At 41.7% G+C, this 12,403-nt stretch overlaps 1 protein-coding gene across 1 annotated transcript in view; it reads left to right on the forward strand.

Annotated features, from left to right (window-relative positions):
* The first annotated feature begins 7,951 nt into the window (after window positions 1–7,951).
* Window positions 7,952–12,403, forward strand: part of col15a1b (collagen, type XV, alpha 1b) — a 43,816-nt gene continuing 39,364 nt past the window's right edge. The window contains exons 1-2 of the mRNA XM_061693582.1: window positions 7,952–8,063; window positions 8,276–8,340. Of these exons, the coding sequence (XP_061549566.1) occupies window positions 8,053–8,063; window positions 8,276–8,340 (76 nt within the window). The 5' untranslated portion in view covers window positions 7,952–8,052. The remainder of the gene's footprint in view (window positions 8,064–8,275; window positions 8,341–12,403) is intronic.

Below are 12,403 nucleotides of genomic sequence, written 5' to 3' on the forward strand. Positions count from 1 at the left end.
TTTGTTTCTGTTCAAATCAGCAATGATGCAACCGGTGGCCCGTGGGCTGCATGTGGCCTGCGCCCACAGTCTGAGTGGCCTCAAATGCTTCCTCTACCATACCGTAGCAGTTTGAAGTTGTAATACCATTGTTCACCACTAGATGGCGGACATAGCTTAGTAGCACTTCCACTAGGTCTTCTCCATTAGAGAAGAAGAATACGAAGCCGTTTACGTGTTCAAAAAATGTTAAAGGCGACCCTATGCACCTATTTTGCTTAGAGAAATCTTGCTTACCTTTGCTTTGCATACGACGGAATTGACCACAACAGTTAGGGTTTCATGTAAACACAATTTAACCCAAGGGTTAATTAAGACACACAGTCAACAAACTATGGGTAACATAAACACGCTTGAACGATTATGATTAACGTCCTTATTACGGGGGGAAAAAATCTAAATCAGCATTGCATGGCACAATAATGCTGGGAACCAAAGAAGAGCACAACAAATGTACACAAATAACAGCAATTGTTTTGCCCGTTAACAGGCAGTCAGCTGTAACATTTAATATTTGGATTTCACAATTTAAGTTGACAAATCTTGTCGTAACTTTGTAGGAAAGTGACTCAAAAATTCACACCAGTTTTTTTTAAACACTGTTATTTTCCGTGTGAGCCGCTTTACAAACGGTACCCCCTATCTTTTTTGCCAACTGCCACAGCACGTGATCGTTTAGTGACGCCACGGCGAACGCGCCCGTGTAAAGTGGTGTTTTTGTCATGCGCCTGGTTAGGAAGTGGCCTGTCCTGTGTCCCCCTGGCAGCGCTGATGAAAAATTGTGGCCCCACTCCGTCATTGAAGTTGCCCGTTGTTCCATAACTTTCCGCCTTTCACTACTATACTCAATTCCATCACTTTGGTTCTAAATATTGGTATTTTAATTCAGTCTGTAATTTACAAATTGTAGCCGCTTACTGTATTTTCAAAGTTCATTTGAATATTTATTGTGAAGCTATTTTCATTAGCCTTGTACTTGTTTGTAAATCATGGAATTCCAATCATTTATAAACAATGGATTAGCGGGATCTCTATGGCAAAAAATGTTCATGATTTTTAAAGCCCTTTTCTGTAAAATATATATACAGAAGGTTGACTTTTACATGTTAATCCCCAGAGTTCTACATAGTAGGTCAAGTATGGAACAATCATTCCATTTTATAATGTTAAAAAATCCATATTTGTTTGATGTAAATTTTACTTTATTTCATTTGAACTTGCTGTCTGCTGAGAAGAGATGGAAAATCTGCCAATTCTGGTGTTTGCTGGAAAATGCAAATTGGACTTGCCTGTGAGCACATTCCCCATTTGTAGAAGTCAAGCTCTCATGCCGTCCTTATGATGTCTTTTTCTGACAATTTGGCCAGAAATATGCAGACGGGTGAAGTGCTGGAGGTCAATTTTAAGGCTCTGGTAGTGCTTCTATTCTTTCACGAAGAGAAGGATAAGTGTCCTGCTGCTGGGTTGTTTCGCTCCAATCTTGTACTGGCCTGATCTCTGGTGACTCTCTGCTAGGAGACGTATTGTATGGAGTAAAGCTATTATTAGTAGATAATGGAATGAAAAGCTGCACTACCTGCAGATTTGCCTCACGCTACCACTAACGGCTGGAAAATTGCAAAATTAGCCAAGTTTCCGACAAGAAGGATGAGGAGAGGACATGGAACGCCATTGACTTTACGGTAATTATAAACCTTCACACAAATGCTACAACACATACGAAAGTAGCATACTGAATTACAAGCGGGGCTTGACAAAAACCGCCAAATGCTGGTGAATTTCAGAAGTGGCGAATGACGCCATCACGCTAACGAGCCACTTTGGCGGGTTATATTTGGATCGGGAAACATTTTGGTTAAATTAACAGTCCAGTCTGCTTTTTTTTTTTATCATTTAGTGTTCGTTTTGTGTCGTATAAACCCGTTTTGAACTGTTTACAGGCATTTTGGCCATGACCTTCTTCGGCGGAGCGTATCGGCGCTTTTTTTGTTTTACGATGCTACAACGGTGAAGAGCGTTGCCCCAACACGGAGCAGCAGCCACTCAGCAAGGAATGCGGCCCAGAGGAGATATGGAGAAGGACAGAAGATGGCGATAAAGTTAAATAAAGTGAAATAAGAGAGAGGAGTAAATGATTTCTGTATGCATGCTACCAATGGACAAACTATTCAGCTGTTAAACATTGCCTTTATTTGTTTACATACAAAGTCAGTTTGTAGCAAATGTGTGTTCTTGGCGTCCTCATACTGGTTGTTGCTCCCCTCTCTCATCTACTAACAGCTTCACACAGCATGACGACTGTGCAACAAGGAGGGAATTAACTCACCTCCTATATGCTCAATGTCAATTTAAAATCAAATATTTTATTTTTTTGATTGATTAAATAGTTATGTTTATTTACAGCACTTCTTTTTTTACAGCTGCGGTTGCGAAAGTGCTCTAGGAATGCAGTTGAGTATGTTTTTAGAAAAATGATTTTGAGTATATGCGACATGATGTGGGCATGACTCCATGGCTACAGGTTGTGTAGTATATACATGTAATTGAGGGTAGAGTTGTTCATCAACAATTCATGTTAATTTCCTAAACCGGCGACCGCACTAAGGACATTAATGTCATGAAATGTGAAAGTAAAACTAGCTACTGACACAATAATTTTAGGAACCAAGAAGAATTGTTTCTTATTCATACTGTAGCGGACATGCACGCCGCAACTTTGAGGCGTCACAGAGACTCGCGACCACCTGAGAACCCCAACTCCTCCACGCTGCCCTGCTGGGAGACGGCGACTAGGACAAAGCTCGGGGTACGTCAAGTGGACCTTAACATAACCTTAACCGTCAAATCTTGATTCCTGTCTTCAAAAGACCCCTTCCCGGACCAAATGGTTGGGGAAGACTATGTGGTTAATATCCACCGATGCGAGTGAGGCTCCACCCACTGGCGTTGAGAGGAACTGCAAGCGCCAGAGCTTGTGGACGTGCCTTTGATGTTTGTTAACAGAAGATAAATTGTCCGTTTTTATACCTTGCAAACTCTGAAGAAATATTCCAAACGTATGGCTTGGTGTCTGTGTCCCCATTCTCACTTTGACAGCTCCTCTGCATGATTTTGAAAGCGGTTCATAATTTGAAATCAAACAGTACAAAATGTTGTATTGAACCATAAGCAACCCATCTGCCACGAGCAAAGTTTAAACAATGATTCTAGGCGTGAGAGTACAAAGTTGGGAGTGCTTGAGATTAATGTTTCAAAAAAAAAAAAAAAAGAAATTACTCAAATTTGCAGACAAGATTCAGGCTGGTGGGCGTGGCCTTCTCCAAGTCGGCACTCCCTCTTCCTACGCCCCGCCCCTGGGATATTTAACTCTAAACTCACACCTTTCTCAGAGTTGCGTTGAACTTGGGTTGAGTTGAGTTGAGGCTTCTTTTTCCTTCTCCTCGTACCTGTGCTGGCAGCTCGCCAGCTGGGTGGCCTCTGGCCACCCCTCCCCCTTCTTTGGTTCCCTTTTTGTCCTCGGGCACCTCCGGGTGCCACCATGTGCGCGAACGCCCGCCGCAACCAAGCCGGCGGCGTTTTCGGTCGAAGAAGGAAACACATAAATAGCAATCAGTCTCAAGAACCCCACGACTCTTGCATGATACCACAATACCAGCAGCACAGTGAGTGTAAGTAACCAGGGTTTGCAGCTGAACATCCCAAAGAAGGAGCTTCAAGTGTTGATGCCCGGTAGGAACCTCTCATGCATGACATACTTGCATCGGTTCCCACATTGAGACAAAAGGCAGGAAAAGGCCAAACAGGAAGTGTATATACAAAGGAAATGGATCTAAATCATGGTTGGATATTGTAAGGGCAACAAGATGCTTGTTTTGCAACGTTGATTCCCCTTCCTGTTTCTTCGATGCCCAGTGTTTTGTATTGAATAAATGATGAGCTTCTTGATAGTTCTAACTTTCTAACATTCTTGGATAAGTCACTGATAATCATTGTCATTTCTTACCTAACAGGCCCGTGCAATCACTGTTTCCCAAAATCAATTATTCCCCCAAATCCTCCATGTCTGTCCAGGGAAAGTTGGCTGTCTATGAATGGCTTCTCGTTAGTGCCACACATTGGTTTGCTGGGTCAGCATGCACAGAAGACGGGGAAAAAAATATGTGAAAGTAATAGTGCGGTGGAATTATCAACTATGATATAAATGAACGACCGCCGCATTTCGACTCCAAAGTATTATCTCGGCTCAGCTCAGGTCTGCTCAGTTCCTCTTGACTGGTGGCAATACGAAAATGGACCACTGCAACAAAATAGAAATGCTGCAACATCAAGAGAGAAACCAGGTTTGCTGACATGAGCGTGTTTATTTGAAGCGTAAGTAAAAGCCGTGCATACTGAGACAGCAATGACGATTCTGCTCATTCAATGAGTAACCAGCAGTGGTTTGCATCACCCCTGTCAATCGCTTGGCATATTTACCTGTGCATATAATGGGTAAAGTACGATTACCATCCATCCATTTTCTGAGCCGCCTATCCTCACTAGGTTCGCGGGCGTGCTGGAGCCTATCCCAGCTGTCATCGGGCAGGAGGCGGGGTACACCCTGAACTGGTTGCCAGCCAATCGCAGGGCACATACAAACAGACAACCATTCGCACTCACAGTCACACCTACGGGCAATTTAGAGTCTCCAATTTATGCATGTTTTTGGGATATGGGAGGAAACCGGAGTGCCCGGAGAAAACCCACGCAGGCACGGGGAGAACTCCACACGGATTGAACCCGGGTCCTCAGAACTTTGAGGCTGACGCTCTAGCCAGTCGTCCACCGTGCCGCCAAGTACTATTACATGTGAGTAATATGGCAGTTACTCTTCCTCCTTCCCTGCCCTATTCATTTGGTGTGCGTTTTGCAGTTCAACTCAGTTTTGAAAAGTCATTCAGGAGCCTAGATGTCCAGGAGTGTCAAGGTAGCGGCCGAGCTGGGAGAATAGCAAATGTCCAAATACTTTTGAGACCCTGAAAACGGACATATGCAACTCAAAATGTCTGTCATTTCTGAATTGTGAATGCCTCACTTTTGTGAAACCTTTCAAATCCATTGTGGTGGTGTATGATCATAACATCTGTCACTAGCTACATCCTTCTAGAATTATATAATGTTATGCTTCTTGAAGATAATTACTGACACTCAGTCGTCTTCAGCGTACTATTTTGAGGTCAGGTTATTGACGCTCAGGGAAAGGGAATAATTCCCCAGCATACCGAGCTGGAGGGGTTTTTCTACCTTTGGCTAAGTAGCATTTTCCTTTATCTGACAGCTCCATCTTGGAGACGAGCTCAAGAGGTCAAACAAAAGTGAGCTGCCTGGTGAGGGAATGTTTTCCACAAAGAGCAAGAGAGCCTGAGGATGTGGAAATGGAGGGCACATTTTATTTTCTCCAGGGCCATTATCATTCCTGCTTCTGCTAATAGTGGGGTGTTAACATCACAGCACTGGCATTCTCCGAGCGACGCCCTCTGAACTTGTTGAGCGCTTTGGCTTTATCTGATACAATTTGTTCAATTCATCAAGACATTGACAAGTTTTTGGGATCACATAGTTTTCTTGCATTTGTTAATCTGGTAACCACCTGAGCAATGAACACGTATTTTGTGATATATAATGACACCTTTTCCTTAAATATTAGATTATATTTTCTTAAAGGTTGATTCTGTATTACGTACTTCATGAAGTCTTTACTTAGTTTATCCTACAATCAAAGACCTACGATATGTTTTATTTGGAATTCTACCAAAACATTTTTAGGAAATAAAAACTTTTTGATGGCCCTACACACTACACGCAGAACCAGAGCACAGACATGCAGGCATGCAAGAAGAGATGTCAGTGATAGTTGAGTTTCAGGTGGTTGTGGAGCCTTGCTCAAGGGCACCTTGACAGCACTCAGGAATCGAGACGAGGATCTCTCCAAAAACCTCTTTGGCGTTCGAAGTACCTTCATACATGATGTCGTGTGAGCTTGTAGCAAGTCACGCGAGATGTCACTATACAACCTCAGTTCATTTAGCATCAAAGAACTAACATAGTACATGTTTTTCTTACCCTTTATTTGTGACACTTGCTTCAGAAGAAAGACCAGACTCAGCAAAGGGGGTGTTTAAAAAAAAAGAATACACACAAGATGCATGAAGTAGGGAGAGTCACAGCCAAAGCAATAAGACTCCCAACAATGTCACTGATCAATATTAGGGCCATTGTAACATTTGACAATAGGTACCTTCTTTGTACACTTGCCTCACAATTAAGCATGTTAACAAATAAGACTGTGAGGCACCTCAGCAATGCGAATTGTCTTCGTCATTAAAGCTCAGACTTTAGGAGCTAAAGTTGAACTGTCTTCCCCAAAATAGGTTGAACGCGACCTTGCCGTTGGGTCGAATGCGACCCTGCCGTTGGGTCGAATGTGATCTTGCCGTTGGACTGGTCAAATGTGAAACAAAAATTGGTCTCAAACATAATAATAACAAATAATGTATTAATCCCACTGTTCTTTGGCCCCACGTTGATGTTGCTGCATCAAATATAACCAGCCCAAACTGTTTGTTCTGGAAAAGTATTTTATAGTTAGCGTTACTATCGTCCAATCATCCAACCATACATCCATCTTCTGAACCGCTTTTCCTCACTTGTGTCGCGGGGGTGCTGGAGCGTACCCCAGCTGACTTTGGGCGAGAGGTGGGGTACACCATGAATTGGTTGCCAGCCATTTGCATTGAACTTTTCCACAAATAATAAATGTCCATATTATCTTAGATTAATGTAAAGGCTAGAGTGACTACACTTTTGTACTTACTGTTCCGCTTCACCATATAGGAAGCGGTCAGCAGGTGGCTCCAAGTCGCAGCTGAATAAAATAAGTGCCATCAAACAAAAATCGCGACTTCAAGAAGGCGGGTATTCTCAAACCAATAAGTGGTGTACCTGTAACCCAATGCCGTCGATCAGTCTCAGAACCATCAGCTTATAGCAATAGCTGGGTTGTGAAATCAATGCATTTTGTTTCGTGTTGTGGGCAAGGCATCTCTTACCCAACAGATGGGTTAATAATTTGCTCAAATTTTGATCCAAATCGACCGAACCTCTGACCCAACGATGCCAAACCAGCAGTTGAGTTACAAGTTTGACCCATCAGTTTTTAGTGTGTACATACTGTAGTTCAGTCAGGTTGAAGGATTGGCTCAGTGAATAGTGTGGTCATCTCCCAACCATAAAGTGGTGTTTTTTTTCTCTCTGTTCCGCTGTGACCATGCAAGTAGAAAGGCCAAAGTGGGCGGAAAAAGTTGCTTAATGTGCCTTTATTGTTGTTGTTGTTCCAATATTAACATAGTATTGGTTGTAATAACAACTAAATGTACTGTATGCATGTCAAAATTAGTTGACAATTTGGACTCCACTGTAAATATCCAGGAAAAATACAAACCCAAATTAAAGTAGCACAAAATCCCTGAGTTTGACATTTGGAGTTTTGCGAGGATCTGAAGGCAGATGGAGGCCCTCTTGGCCCTCTTCTCACCTCTATCTGGATCGTAACTAATGTCATATTTGCTCACAGATGTATCCACCATTGAGCCAACTATTGTCATTAACTTCAATTAAGTTGTAACATTGCTCAAATGGAACCAGGACAAATGTGACGGACTCAAGTTAAAGGTGAGAAGTTGTTTTACAATGGCATCGTACTATCAAATCAATACAAGAAAACTGACTCATGCAGTAACCTAGTGAGGGGTGGGGGGCTCATTTGAGTGGGTTCAGGGTGGGGTTTCTCACCAAGGGAATCACATTTCCCAGCTCTGTGGGCCTGAAGACTCAGCTCAGAACTGAGAGAGCTTTTGTACTGCAGAGAGGGCGAGAGCGAGCTGTGAGACAGGGGGAGCACAAATTTAGCCAGAATTTCATCGCACACATGCACTTGGATTTGTCTCGTGGATTTGTAAATCCTTTCCTTCCAAAATGCTGAGAGGGTAAGACATTTACAACTTTGCTTGCATGGATTAATAGATTTCTTCGCAAAGACCCTCAGTCGTACATCTGCGTACCTTTAAGAAGCTCTAAATTCAAACAAACCTTTCTCACATTTTGGAGCTATCTTGTTTAACACATTTAAAGCTTTTCATTCAAAAATAAAATATTAAAGTGAAACAAAATAGAGCTAATGACTGATGATTCTCCTCAGGTGGCCTCTAGTTGTGCATCTCGTCCTTCTGTGGTGTCGTACTGCTGCGTCAGAGGTTCTGGAAGGTAATGTCCATGCTGCTTCTGATGCTGTCAATTCATATAGCTCTTGATAATGCGATTATTAAGGCCCATAATTATAAAGACAGGTAGCACCTTACAAAATTTAAATCCATTGTGTGCTTGCCCAGAGGCACAGTACATTATCCTCTGACTTTCATTTTCATTAAAAGCAGCAAGTGTTCTGAATTCTCATTTTAAGTTCAACTGCAAAAACACTGGCTCCTACACACTCTTTAGACAGCGGTATCTTAGTAATTAATTTATCAGCAGTTGGGCTGGAAACATTATTACCCCCTTAATCTTAATTCTTCATTTTACCAAAACATTGAGGACAAATCCATGTTTTTGACTTTGTAGAAACAATTTGAGGAAGACTCGCCACTGTTCCAGCATGACTGTGTCCCAGTGCACAAAATAAATATGAGTTTGGTGTGGAAGAATTGACGTGCCCTGAGCTCAAGAAGAAAAACTACAGCAGAGAGTGTGAGCCATCAGGTCATCTGTCATGTGCAACCTCAGTGACCTCTTACCTCACGAATGTTCTTCTGGGGGAAGGGACGACAATTCCCCCAGGCACACGCTAAAATATTGGGGAGAATCCTTCTCTCGGAGGGAGTGGAGGGTTAATAGCAGCAAATGGGGGGGGCCAAATATATTTTATTCCATCTTACGTTTGTCATTTGCCAAGTGTCCAAATACTTACTCACTTATTTACTCCAGTCTGCAGCTACACTTATTTTTTTTCAAAGAGTCTCTAAACCAGAGGTGGGGAAAGTATGGCCCATTGTGCCTCACCAAGCGTTTACATTATCAGGAGTAATATTTATTATGTTCATTGTGGGTTTTTTTTTTTATGCAAAATTGTGTTGACTCATTTTTGTATTTTTGCATTGATGTATCTCGATAGCGGCACGGTTGCCGACTGGTTAGATCGTCAGCCTCACAGTTCTGAGGAGGTTCTGAGGTTCAATCCCCGGCCCCGCCTGTGTGGAGTTTGCATTTTCTCCCCGTGCCTGCGTGGGTTTTCTCCGGGCTCTCCGGTTTCCTCCCACATCCCAAAAACATGCATGAATTGGAGACTCTAAATTGCCCGTAGGCATGACTGTGAGTGCGAATGGTTGTTTGTTCCTATGTGCCCTGCGATTGGCTGGCAACCAGTTCAGGGCGTACCCCGCCTCCTGCCCGATGACAGCTGGGATAGGCTCCAGCACCCCCGCGACCCTAGTGAGGAGAAGCGGCTCAGAAAATGGATGGATGGATGTATCTCAATAAACACTTTGTTCCTTGATTTTTTGTAATGAAAATAAAACTATAAGAATCTATAAGAATGAATATATATATTTTTTTCAAGTAATAGTTGTTTAAATCTCCAATAGTTGGAGCCACGCTACTATGACAACAAACAGCCACTATGACAAAATATACATTTAGGGTATAAAAATACGGCTCGTCATTTAGCAATGAAAGGCTATTAGTGCTGATATAATGACAATTGTGCAAATGATGCAGAGAGTTCTCAAGCATGGAGTGGCCAGTAGTAATCAACAATAGATATGCAAATAATGCAGTGAATGCAGTAATAATGGAGTAGTGTCTTAACAGCGATGTGCAAAATCGGCGGCATGTCACAATGGCATTGTATTGCAACTGTTTAAAAAGTTACTGGCAAGAGGGAAGAGGAGGAAGAACCTTTTGGAATTTCTGCTGGTTTTAGTTTGCCTTCTTTGATAGCGCCTACCTGAAGGAAGTAGCTGGAAAAGGTGGTGACCAGGATGTGGAGGGAGTGTGTAAATTCTCAAGAGTGAGGAGCGGGATACTTTTCCCAGCAGTCGTCACTGTCTGTTGCAGCCTGAACCGGGTCGCCGATTCATAGCTCCGCCCGAGTGTGTGTCGTTGTTGTGTTTGCCACGCTTCCATCAGACTGGCCCAGGGCAGCTGTGGCTACACAAGTAGTTTACCACCACCAGGGTGTCACTATGGAGTGAATGCATAATGCGTGCAATTGTAAAGCATCTTTGAGTATCATGAAAAGTGCTATATAAGTCTAATAGATTATTATTACATACATGCTTAAGTTCAATTAATAACAACAATAAAAACATGAATCATTATGTCATTGTTAAAATGATCCATTTTATATCATATACAAAAAATACTAAAAATATAAATAATGTGGTCAATAATAATAATAATAATGTAGTACATAATAATATACCATATATTAGTTAGATAAACCATTTTTTTAAATATCAATGTATTATATCAAAGTAAATTAATTTTAAACAATAAAATGGAATACATGACAATACCTTTTTTATTTACATTAAGTATTTTGCATACACATTAACTAACACATTTGAACTTTATTGACCTTGCTCATCGCTCCATTTTATAAATGAAAGGTGACCCTAAAGTGCAAACGTTGACCCAGCCCTGCTTGAAACAGATCTTTAAGTCGTGTTTAAAATACAACAAACTAAGATAAAAGATAAAAAAAAAAGTGGATTCCAACGCTCCTTATTTCCTCCAAATTAACATTAATTAGCAGTGATTATTGACAGCAACATCACAGACCCTAAACTACGTTAGCAAACACATAACATAGTCCCATTCCCTTTTCCATTTCCATTTTTACACTTCTGTTGCTGGGATGTTGATTGAGCTACCTCTTGTTGTGGGGCCTCTTACACAACTCTGTGGCAACGATTGTTTGTTTGGCAGCAGGGCAAGTTCCCCTTTTTTATGCATGCATGAGAATGCATGTGTATCTCCATGCTGGTGGCAGACAAGCCAAACGCTGCAGCAAGGTGAGAAATACGCTGTTCTGGCTGCTTCATGGTAATAGTGTGCATGTGTGCGTGCGGTAGTAGTGGGAGGTGCAATGTGAAAGTGTGTGGATGTGTGATTTTTGGCAATTGATGACAAAAATGACTTTCCATTTCAAAATCTTTGTGCATTATGTGCATGCTTTTTTTTTTTAATTCTCCACACACTAAACAGCTCACTCAACTGACTGCCAGGATCAGAAGAACCACACTGTAACTGCCAGAAACTCGTGTTATTAGCAGCGTTGCCACAGTTACCTTGAAAAAGTAACTTTGTTACTTTACCGATTACTTGATTTCAAAAGTAACTACCGTTAAGTTAAGTTAGTTACATTAGCCTCTCTGCATCACGAATGCAAGTGTTGTTCTCCTTGTAAATAGAGGCTGTCCGACATATGGACTAAAGTAAATACATTCAAAGGGTATGTTGAAAATGAAATGAATAATAAACTCGTGCAACCAGAAAGAAATATTCTGGTTACTTAATTGTCTGGAATGTTTGCATTTTTTATAGGTACAAATGAGCAGTTTAGCATTTGGTTAAAGTTCTCGGAAACTAAACTGCTAATTTAAGTAATATAAGGAAGGAATTAAACCTCTAACTCAAGGTACCAATGTTTAAAATGTAACGTGTTTTTGTGTCTACACACAACAGACCTGCTCTGACAATATAATGCGTGCAGAATGGAAACAATAGCACTTCACAATATGGCGCATTGCATTTCCACACCATTGTAAGCCGTAACCACAATAGTAACCTCATTGACAAATGAAATCTAAACACTGCATTATTTCTGTAAATGGAGAATCATTGTAAAGTTGAAGGTAACTGTAAAATGCTCAGCAACATTTGTTGTCTGGTTTATAGGCCCATCCCTCAGGGGCAGTGAGCCAGATCTTGGGTCAGCCCCTTTGGTCAAGGAAGTGGCTGGAGATGAAGCAACATGCTTTGGATTTATTTTGATGCACTGTACTGGACTGTGCAGGTGATCCTCACGTGGCTTAAGAATGCATACAGTGTACCATGTTGCACTGAATCACTTCCGATTGATTTATATGGGCGATTTCTAATCAATTGCTATTATGCGCCGTCAGACACTCTTTCATTCAAAAATGCTGTCCAGCCGCTTCAACTGTTGTTCCCAAATCTCAAATGACAACTACTTTTCCTACCTCCTACCTGGTGAGCACGGTACTTAGCGGTTTGCATGTTTGCCTCGCAGTTCTGAGGTTTGTGGTTC

The sequence above is a fragment of the Phycodurus eques genome, chromosome 13 (assembly GCF_024500275.1).
Source record: "Phycodurus eques isolate BA_2022a chromosome 13, UOR_Pequ_1.1, whole genome shotgun sequence".
In the NCBI taxonomy this organism is placed as follows: Eukaryota; Metazoa; Chordata; class Actinopteri; order Syngnathiformes; family Syngnathidae; genus Phycodurus; species Phycodurus eques.